The sequence below is a fragment of the Hippoglossus stenolepis genome, chromosome 5 (assembly GCF_022539355.2).
Source record: "Hippoglossus stenolepis isolate QCI-W04-F060 chromosome 5, HSTE1.2, whole genome shotgun sequence".
Taxonomy (NCBI): Eukaryota; Metazoa; Chordata; class Actinopteri; order Pleuronectiformes; family Pleuronectidae; genus Hippoglossus; species Hippoglossus stenolepis.
In genome coordinates this window covers 21,766,720-21,787,430 of record NC_061487.1, presented here as the reverse complement: position 1 = coordinate 21,787,430, position 20,711 = coordinate 21,766,720, and the positions used below count along the sequence as shown (strand labels likewise).

The window sequence follows — 20,711 nt, the reverse complement described above, 5'->3', positions numbered from 1 at the left end:
CTGCTGCACACCCTGACCTGTGGGTTTTATTCTGCTGTTCTGCATCGATTTCCTCTAACCATGCACCGGCAGCTGTACCGATTGGTAATTAAACGTAAAACGTCCACAGGGGGCAACAGTGCTCCTTCTTGAATACCAAGCTGCTATGTGAACGAGGGATTCCTCCCTGTGTGAATAATTCTGCCTTTAAATAAACCTACATATTACAATCAGATGACCTATATATGAGACTTCAACTGAGAGTTAATCGTGGTAAATGGAAATTTGAGGTAAAAGAGAACACAGATGTGCATCATGCGATGTTCTTGCTTCGAGCATCATCCCACTTTACTGTTATATAACCGCTGGGTCAGCCTGTCTCGGTTGATCGCATGTACGTGACTACTGTCCGCTGCGGAAACCCGCCGCTCCACGGTTCACGTGGGAAACCAGAGGAGGCCTCGTTAGAACATCAACATCCTTCTTCCTCCTTCTCTTTTGTCCACCACCTCCTCCCTTCTTCCTCCTCCTCCTCCTCCTCCTCCTCCTCCTCCTCTGTACCCGGGTTCAGCACCGTGGACAGCTCCTCGCGCTCTGATGGTCAGACTGAAGTTGGGCACAGACGAGTCGGCTGCGACCCGAGCGCACGAGGGACGACGGGTTCCAGTGGTTTCATCAGCCAAGCGACGGATGTGACATTACTGAGTCTCAGAGTCTGTAGAGTCCGAGGCTGAAGCGCGATGATCTCACGGTATAAACCGGTAAGTGCTGCTGCTGCTGCTGCTGCGGCTGCTGCTGCTCGTCTCACCTGTTCCCTCACCTCGATCCATACTTTCACGTTGAATCGTTAGGGCTGCGCTGCTCACTTGCACCAGTGCATATACACAGAGCATTCACTGGCTGCAGATTCAGTCTGTGTAAAGCTGTTGTAAGTCACATTAGGTTATATTTGCTCAATGAGTCCCTGTGTAATGGCCTCATGCATCACTGAGATTCATTCTCACTTCTAGAGGCGAGTTATGGAGTGTGAATTATTGGATGTGCTGGTGTCACTGTGGGGAGGGAGGGCTGTTCCATTATGTGTTCACAGCTTTTTGTAAAAGAAGCTTCTTCTTTTTTTTACATAAGATGTAAGATGAACAAACCACTAGTGAGACGGAGGCCTACAGAATAGATTCACATAGATGCTAAAATAAAATAATATATCATTCATCATCATCATTCACCTCTTACCCTCAGTTTGATCCCACTGACAAAAAAACATCACTGCTTCTCACACACACACACACACACACACACACACACACACACACACACACACTTCTAGCCTAGTGAGGAGAGGACCCTCACTGGCAAGTCTCCCTCTAAATGGTCCTCAAAGATATAAATACACACACAGAGTCGTGTCTCCATGGCTTCAGACGACATTTCATTGACTTCCATTGTCTTCCTGGAGACTTACTCTAACCTTAACTGTATGGTAACTTAAACCCAAACCCAAACCTTACCTTAAATCAGGATTTACCCCATGGGGACTTCCTGTGTATTCACATAGGAAAGACAAGGCCCCATAATGTGACTGTAACAGATTTAGGCTCCCACGATATGATTAATAACCTGGAACACACATTCGTACAAACATCTATCCTTATCAGGACTCTGCATTGACTTCCATCCAATTTGGACAGTCTAACCAAACCTCCTCCTTAACCTTAACCCAACAACCATTCACATCTCACAACTAACATTAACCAAGACCTCGGAAATTAGTTTTAGTCTCATTCAGACCAGGCTTAGGTCCTGTCAGAGTCAGCATTTGTAATGGATAATGACCTTAAGAGGTAGCAAAAACAAGTAGACACACACACACACATCTGTCTGTATCTGTGGTAATCTGACAAAGTAGTGATGGTTTGCACCACAGGACTATAACCCAGACAGTTATCCCCATGCAGCTGGTGGAAAGAATAACAACACAGTCAATGCGTGGTGCAAGTGTGGTTTCTGTGGTTTGTGAACCTCCCGCCTGACATAACTCCTGGTTAGTCTGTGTTCTGCTGAGACATTTTTAAAAGAATTCAGTTGCTTGTTGAAATATCAGTTCAGCTTCCAACTATCAATCAATTTCCACTCTCCCCATGAGATGGTTGATGTGTGACAGGAAGTGAGAGGGCTGCATGTGCTGTGACCTCTGCATCTCGGTGGTTAAATGACAGACAGCAGGAATATCTTCACTTTGAGCTGCACCCAGTCTGCATGGTGTCCCTTTCCCATACAGTCCATTGCTTCCCCAAATGCCATTTGGCCTTCTGAACATCCCTACGAGCCAAATCTTGTCACAGTTATGTTTTTTGCAGAGAAAAGCCACTGGTGTCTGTTCTGCTGCAGGTCTGCTCGCTCCTTTGTTTATTTGTGTCTGTGAGTCTGCAGGAGTTTGTTGAAACTCTTGGATGGATTACTACCAAACTTGTTGGTCAGGATGTGGTGTGGGTCAGGAAAGAACCCAATAAACATTGGTGCAATTATGGATCAGGGAAGCGGATCCAAGGAATTTTTTTCTTTCTGTAAGATTGTGAGATAATCAGGTATGTAAATATGTGTGAGTGTATGCAATTTGGTGCAGATCCAAACAGAATTCTGTATCTAGTGATTTAATTGTGGTTTCATCAAGAGACTGTGGTGCCTTGGGTTTGTAATGATTTTTCTTCCAGTTTATAACTGTGACATTTTTATGTTTTCATTTTAACCTTCACTACCAGGTCTAGAGTACAAGAGAATCCCCACAGTAATTGTAAGGAGTAGAAATTGTACGACACAGAACTCTGACAGCTTGGTAGTTTTTTCCTCTCTCTTGTTGAGGCTTAAGAACAGAGGTCGTCTTGGTTGCTCTATGAGACAAAGTGTAATTTGGGAATATGGGCTGTACCAATAAAATTTGATGTGTCAACACTCATGTAAACTGCTCATTTAAACTCATCTCCTGGCTCTCATGACGTGAAGGTCAGCATGGCATGGATTACACTTACCATAAATCATATTAAAGACTAAGAAAAGGCTATAAATCCGACCTGGTTGATACACGGATTATCAAAATCTGCTCCCGTGTGGGTCTTTGCTGATCCCTGAGCACGAGTCAGCTTCCTGTGGCTGCAGCCTGATCCCTCCCTGCACAATTCATCCGTCCCAGGAATGCATTAATATTTCATAACATTATATTTCATGTGTGCAGCCTGGTTATTCACGTTCCATGCATTCGCTCCTTCTTGCTTTATTAATTAGTATAGTTAGAATATAAACTATGATAGAATAAGTGACAAAGGGGTATTTCAGGGAGTTATGCAATTCCTGAAAGAGAAATTCTCTCTCTCTCTCTCTCTCTCTCTCTCTCTCTCTCTCTCTCTCTCTCTCCCTCCCTCTCCCTCACTCTTCTTCCTCTCTCTCTCTCTCTCTCTCTCTCTCTCTCTCTCTCTCCCTCTCCTCACTCTCTCCCTCTCTCCCTCTCTCTCTCTCTCTCTCTCTCTCTCTCTCTCTCTCTCCCTCACTCTCTCTCTCCCTCCCTCTCCTCCCTCTTCTTCCTCTCTCTCTCTCTCTCTCTCTCTCTCTCTCTCTCTTCCTCTCCCCTCTCCCGCACTCTCTCCCTCTCCTCACTCTCTCTCTCTCCCTCTCTCTCTCTCCCTCTCTCTCTCTCCCTCTCTCTCTCTCTCTCTCTCTCTCTCTCTCCTCTCTCCCCTCCCTCCCTCCCTCTCTCTCTCTCTCTCTCTCTCTCTCCATCAGTCACTCTTCACTCCCGACCTCTCCCTCTCTCCCCCTCCCCCCCTCTCTCTCTCTTCATCAGTCACTCTTCCCTCCCTCCCTCTCCCTCTCTCCCCCTCCCTCTCCCTCTCTCTCTCTCTCTCTCTCTCTCTCTTCATCAGTCACTCTTCACTCCCGACCTCCCCCTCCTACCTTCAGAGGCTCTGCCGCTCAGTCCTCCAGCCTGCCTGCACACTGTGCCCCCCTCTGCTCTCGTCTTTCAAGGTCGACTTCGAGCTCTCATTTGCAAAGAGACAGGAATAGCAGGTGCACCGCAGAATGCCGCCGCTGCTCTGAGTGTAGAGCCGGTTTGAGTGTGTGTGTGTATGTGGGAGATGTGTGTTTGATTGCATTCCAGTGAAGCTGTGCAGAGCTGTGTGCAGGTGAAGCTTCAGTTTTAAAGGATGTCTGAGGACTGTGGGCAGAAGGGATGCAGATGTCTCTCACCAACATGGCTGAGAAAGCTGCTTAGACAGCCAGAGAGGGGAGGAAGCTGCTGCGCTGGACTGTGACTGCCTCTGACCCTCTTCTCCCTCCCCCTCCCTCCCTCCCTCTTCTTCTCTCTTCTGCCGGATCCGATATTTGGAAGCTGGATTTGTGAGGGCAGCAGGAAGGAGGTCACTTTGGGAATTACCAGGATCTACTGAAGACGCCGTCAGTCTTCCCTTTGAAAAGACGAAATGCTCTGAGAGCCTCTGGTTTAAATCTCTCTGTCTCTCCTCTCTCTCTGGTCCCCCTCCTCCTTCCCTCCTCCTCCTCCTCTTCTTCCTCCTCTTGCTCCGGCCGGTTCCCTGCAGAGTCCCGGTTCCACCATGTCCTTGGCATTTTGTGGGAACGAGAATAACTCGGTGGCCTACAACGTGGATGGGGGGGTCCTGAACAACGGCTGTTTCCTGGACGCGCTCAACGTGGTGCCACATGTATTCCTCCTCTTCATCACCTTTCCCATCCTCTTCATCGGTGAGTGTCACTTGGGGGGTGAGATCCCTAACCTCTTCACAACTCACACACAAACAGACACACTCACATTTGTCCTCAGATAAGGTGTCAAAACAAGGATCTAAGACTTTGAAAGTTCCATTCTCGGCTTCTTTTTTTACTTCTGCATGTGATGAATGAACTATTACACAATATTTTATGTCAAATAATAAATATTAATTAAAAAAAAAAATTTGCATGTCATTCCCTGAGTGAGGTAGGACATTTGAAGACATTTATTTTGAGCTGCAAGCATTTTTGCAGCCCAATGTGACTCTTGTGACTCTTGTTACTGTACAGAGGCAAACAGATGCCATCGTGCCAGGATTATGTTACACCTCCTCTGCTCCCCTTCCTGGCTGCTGGCCATTCCATTAGTGTCATCATCAGCGTGTAACAGACGAGTCGCTGTGCACCCGCCGCTGCCATGGTCACACACATGCTCTGGCTTCATCATGCGCTCTGTCATGTCAGTGTGGTGTGTCTGTTTTGTGTACCATGTGTATGTATCTGTCTGAAAGCACTTCGTCCCTCCATGTGCTGCCTCTGCGTTCCTGTTGTCTCAAGAATATTCAAACTCTCTACATCAAGCGCACACGTTTCTCCTTTCTTTAGTTTCACATTGAACTTTTGTCCTTTGACTTAATTCATCACTATTTCTTTGTGTTTATATTTGGAGGCTTCTGTAAAAAGACAGTCTGATCATTTTCAGCGTCCACAGTTATTTCTGTCACTGTATTACATCATTAGCTTTCAACATTGCGGCGCCTGAGAACAGTCGTTTAGAGCCTGATCGTGGCTGTGATCTGTAAATCTAGTTTTGTCTTAGATTCTTCTCAAAACAATGTTGGCATCCATAAATGTATTTTAATGTAATTATTAACACTTAAAAATCAAATTCCGCGAATGTATGCTAATGAACAAGGGGAAAGAGGGACGACAAAACACAAAAAAGTGGGTAATGATTTTTAAAATATACAGTTTGGTTCAGACCTAAATTTTTGAGCCACACCTCAGTTTTTTTATTTGGTTCCAACTTTGATGACTTGAATGAGTGAATAGAATCTCCTATTATCCATCTTGAGCTAATTGAACCAGCCCTCACATCCTAACTTTTACCGTTGGTGTTTTCACGCGATCATTATTGGGCCAAATTATTGGGCCAAACATGCAGTTGAAGGAAAACTTGTGTAATGTGTGATATATACAAAATATAAAACAATTTTAAAGAGCTCTTTGCTCGACCAAGGAATCAATCAAGCTGCACCAATTTGCACACACTCACAGAAATGGGTCCCCTGAATATGCCTGACTCATTTCATCAATATTCATGAATCTGTGAAAATGTCAAAAGACTATGGACGGTCTCAGAATCAGAAGTCACATCCCTAAATGTCACGAGCGTCCATTGTTAGAGGATAACTCATGAACTGCAGTGATTCCTGTCACTGAGCTGCTTTTCTTCTTTGTCACCAAAGAAAAACCTCAGGGGTGTGAAAGACACATCCTGTTAAGTGAGCTTCCTATTTATGCATCTAACACTCCTGGCCTGCAGATATGTGATTCTTTGGCTGTTTGGAGCGCAGACTTGTGAGTGCACCTTGTCACATCGGGGCAGTGAGAGGACTGTGGATACATGCACCATGTACCCACAGACCCTTATGAAACAGTCTTCAGTAAACCAGCGATCAGAGATAAGGATTATTTTACCTTGGCCTTCTGCTGAATTTGTCTGATCGTGTTTATGATTATCTGCATCTGCAGCCAAAGAAATAAATCTATATACATAGTAATGATTTTAAAAAACGGTTACTATAGGTTTTGTTTTACACATTTTAACAGATGGTTTTAGTCTTATAGTACTTGAGCAGATGATGAATTTGTGTGTTTGCATATGTGAAAACGAGAAGGAGGAAGAATCCGTGCAGTGGGTCTGTGATTTGCTGGCTTTCGCCAACACCCCTGAGAAATGAACTATCCGGCGGCTACGGTGCCAACAGCAGAGGAGTCATCATCACAGTTTGATACGCAGAGATGTGTTTTCACGACAGCAGCGTCTCACATTAATGATAAAAATTGCACTTAGAGGACCAGATTATTGTAATTTCCTTGTCTGACCTGAGACGGGGAAAAGCTGTGGCCCCTGTAAAGAGCTTTAATAATTGATTGAAAGGTCTCAGGCCAGCAGCCTTGCATCCACTCTCATAGCTTTGTCTGCCAAACATGAGGCAACGCAGCAGGCACGAAGCCCTTTTACCCAGCAGGTTTGTGTTCTTAGTTTTCCTGCTGCTATCATCCAGCCTTGCTCTGAGGATGAGACTTCTTGTCATGTATTGTAGCTCAGGATGTTCAAGGCTGCACGGGGGAATAGAAAGCAGCGCATCAAGTCAAGGTTGTGCACGGTTTAATTTTTCATGCGACTCACGTAGAAATTCTTGTGTGGTTCCAGCCTCTGTTTGGCTCGTCTGCATATCTGCAGGAGATTTCATCTGTTTCTGGTCGTTAGTCTAAATTAGAATTTCTTGTCTCCTGTTCCAGGCTGGGGCAGCCAGAGCTCGAAGGTCCACATCCACCACAGCACCTGGCTTCACTTTCCTGGTCACAACCTGCGCTGGCTCCTCACCTTCGTCCTGCTCTTCATCCTCGTCTGTGAGATCGCAGAGGGCATCGTCTCCGATGGGTATGTCAGATTAACTCGTATAACTTTTTATCCTCATCTCAATTTCAGGTCAGGTGCATGTGGGACTTTTTTTATGTCCTGAACTTCTGAAAATGCTGACAATTCTATCAATTAAAGTTCTCTTTATAACATTTACCATATTGTGTGGTGGCATATTTATAATGAACAATAAACCGACAGTGAGATAATTGTGTTTTGTACTGTGCACCCCACGGTTCATTGTTGTGGTCGCCCCTCGCTGATTCACACTGTTCATTTGGATTAATTAATTTAATTGAGGTACGCCTTCAAATTGCGAGCTATAGTTAGCATTTGTTTGTTATGTAGAGCGCAGTTGAGTAAGTGTTTATGTGACATATCAATTTTTCATATCAGAAATGTAGCAACATGTCATTTTCTGTTTCTGTGGTTTCGAAAGTCACTGACACAGATGTTAATTATAGGTTCTTAGCATCTGTGTCAGCTGCAGCTTCATTTTGACACGAAAAGCGTCCACAGCCACACAAGCGCTAACCATTTAGCACGCGCTCCAATTAAACTCTGACGTAAGCACAAGTAAACAAACAAACAAAGCTGTGCCAGGTTTTCCATCCTGTGTTTGTGAAAATATGTCGCATTTATTTCTAACGTGCTAATGGGTTTCTTATTTTAGTCTTTTCACTGAGTCAGATAGAATCCAACTCTGCCCTCTCCGTCTCTAAATCTTCTTGTTATCTGTTTCTCTCTGCCGTGGCCTCCATGCATGCATCCCCTCAGGATTACTGTTTATCAGCATTACTGCAGACTGTAGGCGGGTAACCACATTTGTGTGATTGCCACTGAAGTGAATGGAGGAGCTCTCCATCTGCTCCCCACTTCACTGATCTCTTTACACTGAATTCAGCGCGGTGCTGAAAATCCCTGGATGGTTGTTTACGACTGTCAAATTTACGTGAACGTGTGTGTTTGTGCACCTGAGAAAATATGGCAAAAGTGATGAGTTGCATCACACGTTCTCCAACCGAATATTCTGGATTATCGAGGGGCAGCTACGTTGGTTTGTGAGTTTAACATTTCCCACCCTGATGTCCCTGGTTGCCTCCTGGATATATATGTGTGTCATTTTGTGCTCTAATCCCTTTTCTCCTCTATCTGACATTCATTTGCAGATTCAGCCAATCTCTCCACCTCCACCTGTACATGCCTGCAGGGCTGGCCTTCATGGCCGGCATCACCTCGATTGTCTACTATCACAACATCGAGACCTCCAACTTTCCCAAACTACTATTAGGTACCGTATTTTTTAACTGAGCAGAATCTCGTCCCTTCAGTGTTGTTGTTTGTGCAGCTCTGCTGTAAACACCCACAGTTTGATGAGGTCAAGTGAAAACATCACTGAATAATGATCAGGGCTTGCAAATCCAGGATTAACCAAACAGTCTAACTGAGAACTGACCTTTGTCAACAGCCACGGATTCAAATTGAACGAGCATTTCGGGATGATGTAATTATAATTCACAGCGCCAGGGCCAGTGCAACCATTTGCAGATGAATGGTTCATTACCTTCGGGTTGCAAAAGGACTGAGTGCAATGTCATTTGTGTAACTGTACGGCACTGGGTTAATATTAATTGTCACTTTTCATTAACAAAATTAGATTTACACGATTCTTGGCGTTAATGGTTCGGAATAGTTCTTGCTCGCAATTATATTCATTACATTTCATTCTGGCCTGTGAGAGTTTATAAAATATAACAAAATATCCCAGTGGCAATGATGCAAGATAGGTTTTCTTAAATAAATAAATACAGGAGAACAAACACTGTGGAATCCTCATCTCATCCTTTTATGGGGAAATGCATGAATATTCACACTATTCTCCTTCGTGCATCTATCACATGACACACATGTCTGCTCTTGTAATGAAAACCCTGTTGCTGCTCTGTGAAGGTTCATACAGTTTTACTCTCTTCACACATCATTGCCTCTTCTGTGTTCGGCTCTGAACGCTTTACTCGCCGCTGGCATCACACTTCTCGGCTTTAGGTCTCCTGAGGAGAAGTGACTGAGCGATGCTGGGCTCATCGTTGCATGGAATTATTCGTCTAAATGACAAAGCCATTTTGTCTGTTGATATCATTGTCACTTTTATAAATATTCATCATTACGAACAAGTAAACACTTGAGTCTGCAGCAGAATGTGAGATAATGATCTTGTTTCCTTGCAGGGTAATTATTCCCCAACAACACTCATCTTTTATCATTATTCACTCCAGTCAACCTGCAGGAAGGACATAATGTGAATCTTTGCGGAGGGAAGACAATTGATTTATCTGCTGTTCACTGGTTAAAGGTTTTGACCTGGACAGCTGATGTTGATGATGATGTCACACATGTTGTTGACATCTGAAGAGGAACAGGGTGAAAAGGAGAAAGTGAAAGAGGAAGGATCTGATACAGCTCGTATCTAATATGTCTGTAACGATTCACTTCACTCTCACACAAGAGATGGTTTAACTGAAGGTGATGCAGATACTAGAAGATTCACCTCTGACCAATGGCTGTGGTGACGAAATATGATTGGATATTGCACTAAGCTTGATTCAGACAAACATACGTACAGTATATTGTTATATCGCCACTCATGTTCATTCATATGAAAGAATGATAAGATGTTATCAGTGCACATTCAATTGTACAAAATAATGAAATACGTAATCGAATTAAATGAAAAATGTGCATAAACCAAATAAAAGAGACATAATATAAATCTCTATCTTAGAATGTGACCAGAACATTCATTTCTCATTTGTATTTTCTCCTTTCGTCTTCAGTATCCTGGGATTCGCACTTGTTAACTTATTAGAAAAAAATCAGTGTGCGAGGCATGACATGAAAGTTTGCAAATCATATAAAGTTGTGGGAGTTTGCCGCTTATGATGTATCTTATCTGGTTCGATCATGTAGCAGCATTTTGGAGATAGGAACCTTCATTTCCCTCATGACATAGAAAGTAATTATTATTACTTATTATTATTTTGCCTTGTTGAGGCAGTAAGAGAGGAATAGTTGTTGGGCTTTGGTGACACCCATGAAATTTAAAATTCAGCTCTAATATAATTCACTTAGGCTTGTCCGGTGAATTGCTATACATCTCTCTGATCCCTTACTTACCCCCAGCCCTGCTGATCTACTGGGTGCTGGCCTTCATCATGAAGACCATCAAGTTTGCCAAATACACTGAGCATGGCATCGGCCCCAGGCAGCTGCGCTACTGCATCACCAGTCTGCTGATGCTGCTTTATGGACTACTACTATCTGTGGAGATCAATGTCATCCTGGGCAGGGTGAGTGTGTCTATGTGTGTGTGTGTGTGTGTGTGTGTGTGTGTGTGTGTGTGTGTGTGTGTGTGTGTGTGTGTGTGTGTGTGTGTGTGTGTGTGTGTGTGTGTGTGTGTGTGTGTTACATTTGTGAAGGCTTTAGTTTTCCCTATGTCCCATCCGCTAACATGGAGGAGGCAGGATTTATGACCTATGCAGCAGCCAGCCATGTTAGAGCGCTAACAGGTTTAGTATCTTGGTATATTGTGTTAGCATGCTAACTCCTGCAGATTAGCACTTAACATAAGGCACAGATAAAGCTCTTGGGAATTCTTATCTTTATTATATTTAATTATCTTTTTGCAGGAATTTTCTTATGAACCAAACTGAAATGTTGATCTGATGATGCTGTAAGATAAGAAGTTACGAATGGCACATGACCGTCTGCACGAAATGTCATAGTAATCCATTCAAACCAATGTCAGAAGTAAAAATAGCAGATTATTACATGAAGGTGAAGGGCAGGTCCTTTCAGCTTTATGACAAATTAAAAGCCTCTGGCTGCCGTCTGGCTTATAGGTTCTAAGGTGTCGCACAAAACGCAGACTGAAATGTGGCAAATGACAACTTTATAGAAATTGGGTCTGAAAGTAGAAAAAAACCTTGTTCTTTGCTCCTCTCTTATCGTGTTTCAGTTGTGTTTCACTGGGGAAAAAATTATCATCGTCATTTCATAGTCAAACAGTCTTTTCATCTTTTTCCATTGAACAGTTCAGAGTGGCTTTGTCTCAGTTTACCTCTAAGCTGAGCACACATCTGTTAGTGGATCTGAGTGAACAGCAAAGCAAAGTGATTCTTATGTAACAGTACATTTTATTATAGGAACTATCATAGAAAATTATAGGATCTCATCTGTTCTTGTATTGCCCTGTAGATATTTTCTTTATATAAATCATTTTATCTCTTATTCAACTAATCACTCCAATTGTTCAGTCCTATAAAACTAATTAACTAGCAATAAAACACACATTTTAAAGATAATTTTTTTATTTTAATTGTAAAAGCTCCACTTCGATGGTTTTAAAAGAACGAAGAGAGATTCCGAATTGTTAAGCTTTGCCGAGACTCAGCGTTTTCTATTGTGATATCAGACAACCTGGAATTACTGTGAATTAAACAGACAGTTTAGCTTTGAACAGTTTTAATTAAACCCACAAATGAAAGTGTGTTCAGCTTTCGTATCCATTATGTTGCTGCTCTCGCATACAGCACAAAGAAAATCTATAACTCCATCATGTAGTGACGGATGAGTAAATGTCTCAGCCGTGAGCTTTTATATTCACTCTTGGTTTTCAGGTCACTGCAGAAGACACAGTGGGTTTATTGGAAAATCAAACCTGTCCTCCTCTACTTTTCTTTCCCATCACAGCGCTACATGTGTTTTGCCGACCCCACAGAGGTGAAGCCCCCCGAGGACCTTCAGGACTTGGGCGTTCGATTCCTCCAGCCCTTCGTTAACCTGCTGTCCAAAGCCACCTACTGGTGGATGAACACTTTCATCACCTCCGCCCATAGACGACCCATTGACCTCAAGGTCATCGGCAAACTCCCCATCGCAATGAGAGCGCTCACAAACTACATAAAGCTACGCACGGCCTTCGAAGACCAGAAGGTTAGTGCACTGCCTGACCGGGTAATAGTAAATATGTGATCGCTGTCTAGTGCTGGAAAAATGCATAAAGAAAAATCACAGCTCACATGAAACATTAATTGAAGCAACGTGAGGTGTTATGAGTAAATATTACATGAAGTTGCTGTGCTACTTTCCACCACGTGCATTGGCATAGAAGCTTGTTGGCTCCTGCATGTAATAACAGAAATGTGTGGATTTCTTCCAGATCATGTGGGAAAGCCTCAAGTGTAAATTCTCATTTCACTGCAATTCCATGGGAAAAAGGTCAGCAGCGTCACTTTCTGCTTTGCGTCACTGAATAAATAATCGTGAATGTTTCGGGCGCTGGTGAACATAGCAACGCAAAGTAACAGAGGAAATCTGCAAAAAATGGAGCAATGATAACCAGATGTTTTTTCCATTGAGTCTCAGCCAGAAGCAAAATATTGAAGCGTTTTGTCCACAAACACCAAACAACATGCACGTTGAGGGTCTTTATGTTATTTATAACAAACTACTGTCTTTTTCTGAATGTAATGATTATCATCAATGGATCAACTTCAAACTTATCACAGACACAAGTAAGGTTTAAAGTTTTTAAGTCAGAGCTCAGTGTGCATCTTATACAGCTGTTGACCTCTGTCCTGTGAAGACTCGGCTCTGGCTGGACTGGGACCGTTAAACTGTATCAGACGTCACAGAGATGATGAGCCAAAATACAGTGTAAACACTGAAATGTCACACTGCTCGTAATAATATAAACATGTAAACAAGCTCAGGCTCTCTCGTAGTACATACAGAAATAGAATTGCATTCTAGTGTAATATTCCACCAAGACAGTTTCCTTTTGAAACCATTTCAATTCAATAGATCCGAGTTCTTTTTGCACACACTCATGAAGATCAGTCCCTAAACATGTCTGATTATTGTTCTTAATCAAGATCCAGAAATTATTCTCTGAAAAGAATCAATGAAAATTATGAAAAACTCCCTATTTCGCAAAATTAAAGAAAAGAAAAAAATGTATTCCTGGATCTGCCCCCAGATCCAGATTCACAATGGAAATGTATCAGGTTCTCTCCTGAATGACACAACATCCTTCCACCAATGTTAGTGGTAAACTTGTCCGTATAGTTTTTGCGTAATCTTGCTAACAGACAAACAGCCGGAGGTAACTAGAAAGGCACATAACTCTGATAAGAGGCAAGATACTGAATTCTGAATGGCTGCTCAAAAGTGCCGCCCATGGATTCACTGTGTGAATGTGTGTGTGAATGTGTGTGTGAATGTGTGTGTGAATGGGTGTATGGCAAAACTGTACTGTAAAGTTCTTTGAGTGGTCATCAACACTAGAGAATCTTCTATATAAATACAGAATATTTACCATTTTTGCATAATCCAGCCGACAATTTAACAAACACAACCTCTGTGGCGGATCACAATAATGAACATGGTTCAGAGACTGAAGTTGCTCAGACTTCTGTTTCGCTGGTGATGTGTTGGACGTGTTTCCAGATAACGTTTTTCTTTTGTAAAGACCAGATTTCATTACAGATAATTCAAACCATGTCCCTGGAAAGTTGAAAGTGTAAAATGAAATAGAAATGTTCCATTTATCAAGATAATGTCATCTGTGTGGTAGAGAATTGAATTGGCTGATGAAATCGAGTTTTGGTCCTTTATGCTTTAAGGTCACCGCTGTCACCCTGAGGTCTTCGTCAAAGCTGAGGATATTTCCTCGTTATGCTTCCTCTTCCTCTCTCGTGAGCATGTGTCAGGGGTCCGAGGTGAAGGGCCTCCTCTGCAGGGTCACCGTTTTCCAGTGTTTGGAAGGTCACGCAGATTCGTCATTGGTGCGTGTGCGTCCGGTGTGAACGCAAACTCCACTTCCTTCCGGCAGGAGCGAAGGGATGAGAGAGATTGAGAGATCCCAGTGGAGAGGTGGGGGTGGGGCACTTAGAAGAGGGCCCGGAGGCGCCGGGTCAATCCCATTCTACTGTGAACGAGGCGACATCCCGACCCCTGCGGGGGAGAAAGCACTGCACATCATGGGAAGCTAGTTTCACTCCGCGTGTGTGAGAATGAAACATGAAACATCTCCCTTCCCTGTTGTTTGAACCAACTGTTAGGTAGAAAGAGAGGACACGTCTTTCTGTATATTTATTTATATATGTGTGATGTGCACAGTTTGAATTTGGAGGCTGAGGTTCTTCACAAACTCCAATAGACAGGGATACATGATAATGGTCACGTCTGTTCTCACAGTTCTGAGATTGACTCAGTTGTGTTCACAGATAGACACACACACACACACACACACACACACACACACACACACACACACACACACACACACACACACACACACACACACACACACACATGATGCAGTGTTCTGGGAGTGTTTACTACACAGATGTTTTCCTCTGCTCATTGCTAATGGACCCACTGAACCGAGCTGTTGTGCAGTTTGGGAAGTTGTTGTATTTTATCAATGAATATAAATCACCATGAGCGGCTCCTTTGGTCTGTCCTGGAAATCTATTTAACTCTCAAAGTGATTTTTAACGTCCTTACATCCTCCGACACCTCTAAGGGTCCTTCTTAGCTTCCCTCTCACTGTCGTGGCTCTCCAGCATCATTAGTTACAGAGCGGTTACACATGACTGACTGTAGCTTCCCTGTGAAACTCATCATTACTCACCACATCCAACGATGCAGCAGCAGCAGCAGCAGCAGCAGCGGAGAGGGTGGAAAGAGCTTGACCTCATTTTGCTGGTTTCTGTTGCAGTGGTGGACAGAGTCTGAAGTAAATGGTGTCGATTCAGCTTTTATGTTCAACCAATTACCTCCTCTTTTTCTAACCCAGCTTCTTCCTTTTCCTTTGTTGTGCTGCCAGATCCGTTCCGCAGAGAAATAACTGCAGCTCTCAGTGTTATGAGTCATCTTCACGTAGAAGGAACCATCCAATTTACTTTTATCCTCCACAGGAGCTATCTTCATTTCACTTATGGAACAGTGTGAATTTTGTAATTTATATTTTAAATTAGACAACATTGTTCTTCAGTCTCTGCGGATTAGCTGAATTCAGTAAATGACTGAAGCTGCTCACCTCTGCTCAACGTATTCACTCTGCTGATATTTCTTTCTTATTTTTCCCCCAGCGGACTCAGAGCACAGCCCCCCAGGGACCAAAGTGGATCTGGCGGGCCTTGAGAAGAGCGTTCGGCAGACCTCTCATCCTCAGCATCACATTCCGTTTCATGGCCGACCTGCTGGGCTTCGCCGGTCCGCTGTGCATCTCCGGCATCGTCCACCACATCAGCAAGGACAACCGCACCATTCAACAGCCGGTGAGGGGGTCGACCGCTCTGCCACAGTTACAGCAGAACACAGAAGGACAAGGCTGATTCATGTGTTATTGGTTTTTAAAAAATATATATATTTTCCTCAGCTGCTGTTTTTTTTAATCTTTTGCTCAATGAAACAGAATAAAACAGCCTCAGTGGACAACTTTTGTCACATGGCTTCGTCCTGACTCAACTGTCGCACCTGATCAGTTTACGTCTGCCCTGAGGGTGAACTAATTTAAGCCTGGTCAAATATTCATGAGACTTATTGAGGAGCTGTCTCAGTTTCTTAGATTCCTCACAGGACACAGTCCCACATCAGACACTCAGGCATCTCTTCTGTGAGAATAACTGTCAGACTTGTTTGTTTGAAAGTCAAAGAGCCTCTACAGTCCCTCAAAATGATTGTTCTCGACACTGTTTCAGTTTGGAGTGAATACTGAAAATAGGCCTTTTTGTAAAATAGCAGTAAACAAGTCTGTGGCAGGATCTGCGTTCACAGAGAGTCAGATATATAAAGTTGGATTAGGATGACGTGAGGTAACTGCTGCAGAATGAATTAATCTCTGAAGGCTCCTCTTCACTCACACTATTGAAGCCTCTGGTATCATGTAGATTAAACATTAAAAAATTGATGCAGTAGCCAATTTCAGTTGAGAATTATTCATTGACAGAAGTCGATTGCAGTCATGCCGAGCTCAGTCTGTGTGAGTGACCCTGCCGAGGCTTGTCGCTGACTAACTGTGATAAACCGGTCGATATCTCCCTCTGTGTCTCTCTCCCTACCTGTGTGTGCTTCCAGATGAAGTTGCTCGGTATCTATTTCATTTCGTCCAAGGAGTTTCTGGAGAATGCGTACGTGCTGGCTGTGCTGCTCTTCTTCGCTCTGCTCCTGCAGAGGACCTTCCTCCAGGCCTCCTACTACGTGGCCATTGAAACAGGCATCAACCTGCGTGGGGCCATACAGGTGCGATTCTAGACCAATTCTCCACTTTTAGCCACGAGTTTATAAGTTTATTATGGTTCTTTGTGTTCACATGGATCCCGATGTGGTTGTTCTCTCCCCAGACAAAAATCTACAACAAGATCATGCGTCTGTGTACGTCCAACATGTCTATAGGCGAGCTAACCGCTGCTCAGATCTGCAACCTGGTTGCCATAGATGCCAACCAGCTCATGTGGTTCTTCTTCCTCTGTCCTAACCTGTGGGCCATGCCAGTACAGGTAGGAAACACGTGTGAGACAATAAGTCAGAGATATAGTGAGTTAACACAGAGGTTAATTTGAATTGTCCTGATACCTACATCTGTGTTTGGATCTATGCGTTGGTTTAGAACCGCAACTCTATCAAATATTCCTCCGCCAAGGCCCGACAATCCCCTTAAATTCAATCCAGCTGCATGACATCACACACAATCATATACATCAGTCTTCTAAATTGGCCTTTTTTTCATCAAGATCCATGAATGATTCCCTCGGAAATTTGTGAAAATGTTAAAAAATCCTAAATTAACGACAGTGATAAACAAAATCTTGGAGCCGCCCCCTGATCTGGATCCACGCCAAAATTTATTGAGTTCTTCTTTGGGCCATGTCCCATCAGATCCTTCCACCAAATTACGTGGAAATCGGTTCAGTAGTTTTTGCGTAATCCCGCTGACAAATAAACAGACTGGGGTGAAAACGTAACCACTGGGTTAATCACCAGTATGTCTGTTTAAACCAAATCAAACTGTGACCCCGGAATAAAGGATCGGTACGGTTGTCTCATTGGAGGACTTCTTGATTGTCTCTGTAATGGTTATAGCTCCGATTCACAGTTTACATTCTGCTACAGTTCATAATGTTGTATTACTTTGTGTTATGAACAGGGTTCTCCCTTTGCCATTTGGCCGCTCCTCTGTTATTGGATTGCTTTTTTATTGCATTGTATCTTGTCGCAGTGTTTTCTTGTCATTGAGGTTGTGTTTGTCTTTTCCCATTAGACTCATAGTCAAGAGGGCAAAGCTTTCCTCATTCTAAAGTGGGACATAAATAATCGTATACAGAGATGTACAGGCAGAAAACAGTGTCAGATGTTACAGCCCCTGTGGGATTTAGATTAGATTTACTGCAAATGTGTGCAGTCGATTGTCAGCATGTGACCTTTGTGTGTTGAAGTGTCCTGTAAATGGATCATTTAATTCATGAGATCCACAACAATTAGTTTCCCATGGATATTTAGTATGATGGGAAATCTGCTGGTATAAACGTTTCGGTGTGTGACTCAACATACGATGAAACACAAGCATGATGAAATACAACCTACATGATGTTTTTAACACAAAGTTACAAATACATTACATATGCATGCAGATTTGAATTTGAGTTGACTGCATTTTGTTGACATTTCAGTTCTCCTGAAGTATTATCTTCATGCTAATCTTTGCTCTGTTGTATTTTAAGTGGTATAATTTCTGCAGACCGTTTTAAGGCATAAACACCTCAGGCAGGGCTTCAGCATTTCGATGATACAACACAACGTTGTGTCAGGCTACAGGAAAACCATCGTCAAACAGTATTTGAAAAAGCCAATAAATAGGGATAGTTTTGAAACAAAGTCTCAGCAAATGACTCTGTTATTTATGAATCAAGAGAACAGAGCAGGTCAGATACCGGCTGCGTTAGATCATTCAGGCTGTAATAGCCTGCTGGCTTGATAGGTCTGAGCCGTATTAGTATTCTCTGTCTGTCTGACAGAGTGACAGAAACTGTGTGGGATCTGGTGGCGCCGCAACTTGAGTCCCACCTCGGGAGACAGCTGTGCTGTAAAAAGGTGCCACTTTTAATATAGATATTACAAAGGCAAGTAGCTCTTATCCTGCTGCTTTACCTGTCACCCACCTCATCCGCAGTGGCACTTATTATCCGGTGAGGGATGAAGGAGAAGGTGGGAAATGTCACATCCATCTCCATCTGCTTCTGAGTGTCCTGTGGATTTCTGAAGCCGGCATGTGTTCAGTGTGTTGCCAAAGATGGTCGGTGGCTGGAAATGGGCCAAGGAGGGCTGTAAACATGACTCATGCCTGTAGTGAACTAGTGCAGAGAGAGATACTTACAGTATGTGCAGGATGCTGAATGACCCGAGCATTGTGAAGAGAGCTTCATTTTCATAAATATTTCAGCTTGATCATTCTTAATTTATGATGAAATTACAGAGCGATGTTGGATTAAAGAGTTGTGTCTCTGAAAGCCAGAAGCGTGTAGAAATATGCTGCTTTGTTTGTAAGCATGTGCGTATGAATGTCAGTGTAAATGTCTTTTGAAATAATAATGTCTACTTTTCATTCATAGTAGGTTTCAGAGTGTTTTGAGCTGTGTGTTACATAATTAACATTTCCTGGCGTTTATGCTGATGTCCTTATGAAGCTCAAGGTCACTGCTTCTCACTAAATGATGTACTGTGTTAATACGTTTTCGTATTCTGTTTTTCTCTTCACAATATATGAATGTGAGTATATATGATATAATATAAGAGTATGAGTATCTTTCCTTTCTTTCCATCAATCTATCCTCCGCCCTCAGATTATTGTGGGAGTGATCCTGCTCTACTACCTCTTGGGAATCAGTGCCTTGATTGGAGCGACCGTCATCGCTGTGTTAGCTCCTGTACAATACTTTGTGGCCACAAAGCTGTCCCAGACGCAAAAGAGCACCCTGGTGTGTATTGAGACTCACAATGTTGTTTACACAAGTATCTGAATAACATATGTATAGATTGACAATAACCTTTTTTAAAGACATTCATGGTCCCAAGAAGATAAAGCCTTAATCATCCTTAACTTTTACTCTTGGGATGGAAAACTGCAATCTTTGTAAGATAAACACACCAACGTCTCTAATATAACGGCTGGAACTGCTTCTCTTTAGTGAGGTGTCTGATGTCACATGGTAGTGATGGTGATGCTATGTGCAGCAGATTTAAGCCAAAATAAGTCATCATGGGCTGGAGAAAAAAACTGATATTGGTATTGAAATAAAATTAGCCCTCAAAACAATAGAAAGACAAGTACACACACACTCTCACACACACACACACATCACACAGGTGAAAGTCAAATGTCAATCACTCAAAATGAGCTCCTCAAGCCTTTTGTTCAGTTGCTTCAAAGCTGCTATTCAATCAATGTTGTTTTCCCCCTGATGGTGTGAAGGAGGATATTATATTAGAGAAAACATGTTTGCTTTGTTGTCTGAAATGTTTCTGCTGACACTAATACAAGTCAATACGCTTGTGTTGCCCCTCGGCCGTAACCTTTTATAGTCCTCCATGTCCGCAGCGTGTCAAATTATCAACGTCTCCCCTCTCTGCTTTCAGGAATACTCCAGCGAGCGACTGAAGAAAACCAACGAGCTGCTGCGGGGCATCAAGCTGCTGAAGCTGTACGCCTGGGAACACATCTTCAGCGACAGTGTGGAGGAGACCAGGGGCAAGGAGCTCACCAGCCTGAAGGAATTCGCCCTTTACACATCCATATCCAGTGAGGCCCTTTGTTTCCTCTGCACACACTTTCAACTCTGACACTGACGACATTTGAAATATTTCTCCCTTAGGCAAACACAGGTACAAGAATTAGGCTTTAAAATTCACCGCTGTGACCACAACTTATGTTTCTATTATAATTCTTATTTGCATTCAAGTGAACATTTTTATTTTAACATATAAGAAACTGGGTGTAAAGATAACTGATGTTTGACCAGCAGGGATTATTATGCTTCCATTCACTTCCCATTTACAAAAGACTATAGGAGTGTTTGCTCTCCTCTTTATCTTCTTCTGCTCACTGGCTGCAGTCCACATGGCTCCAGTCCTGTAATGGATCCTTGACAGTTTTACAAGGAGCTGAACAGAAACTAAGATGAGCTTACCCTCAACACAGTGCCAACACTACTCCACTGCATTAACCACTTTGTGTTTTATC

At 43.0% G+C, this 20,711-nt stretch overlaps 1 protein-coding gene across 7 annotated transcripts in view; it reads left to right on the top strand.

The window, feature by feature from the left end:
- The first annotated feature begins 373 nt into the window (after positions 1-373).
- The window catches only part of abcc8 (ATP-binding cassette, sub-family C (CFTR/MRP), member 8), a 48,330-nt gene continuing 27,992 nt past the window's right edge, over positions 374-20,711 (top strand). For all 7 annotated transcript variants that reach the window (XM_035156300.2, XM_035156297.2, XM_035156299.2 and 4 more), the window contains exons 1-11: positions 374-740; positions 4,569-4,731; positions 7,288-7,429; positions 8,578-8,699; positions 10,589-10,755; positions 12,158-12,400; positions 15,565-15,753; positions 16,553-16,717; positions 16,819-16,974; positions 19,315-19,449; positions 20,108-20,270. In XM_035156300.2, the coding sequence (XP_035012191.1) occupies positions 720-740; positions 4,569-4,731; positions 7,288-7,429; positions 8,578-8,699; positions 10,589-10,755; positions 12,158-12,400; positions 15,565-15,753; positions 16,553-16,717; positions 16,819-16,974; positions 19,315-19,449; positions 20,108-20,270 (1,666 nt within the window). In that variant the 5' untranslated portion in view covers positions 374-719. The remainder of the gene's footprint in view (positions 741-4,568; positions 4,732-7,287; positions 7,430-8,577; positions 8,700-10,588; positions 10,756-12,157; positions 12,401-15,564; positions 15,754-16,552; positions 16,718-16,818; positions 16,975-19,314; positions 19,450-20,107; positions 20,271-20,711) is intronic.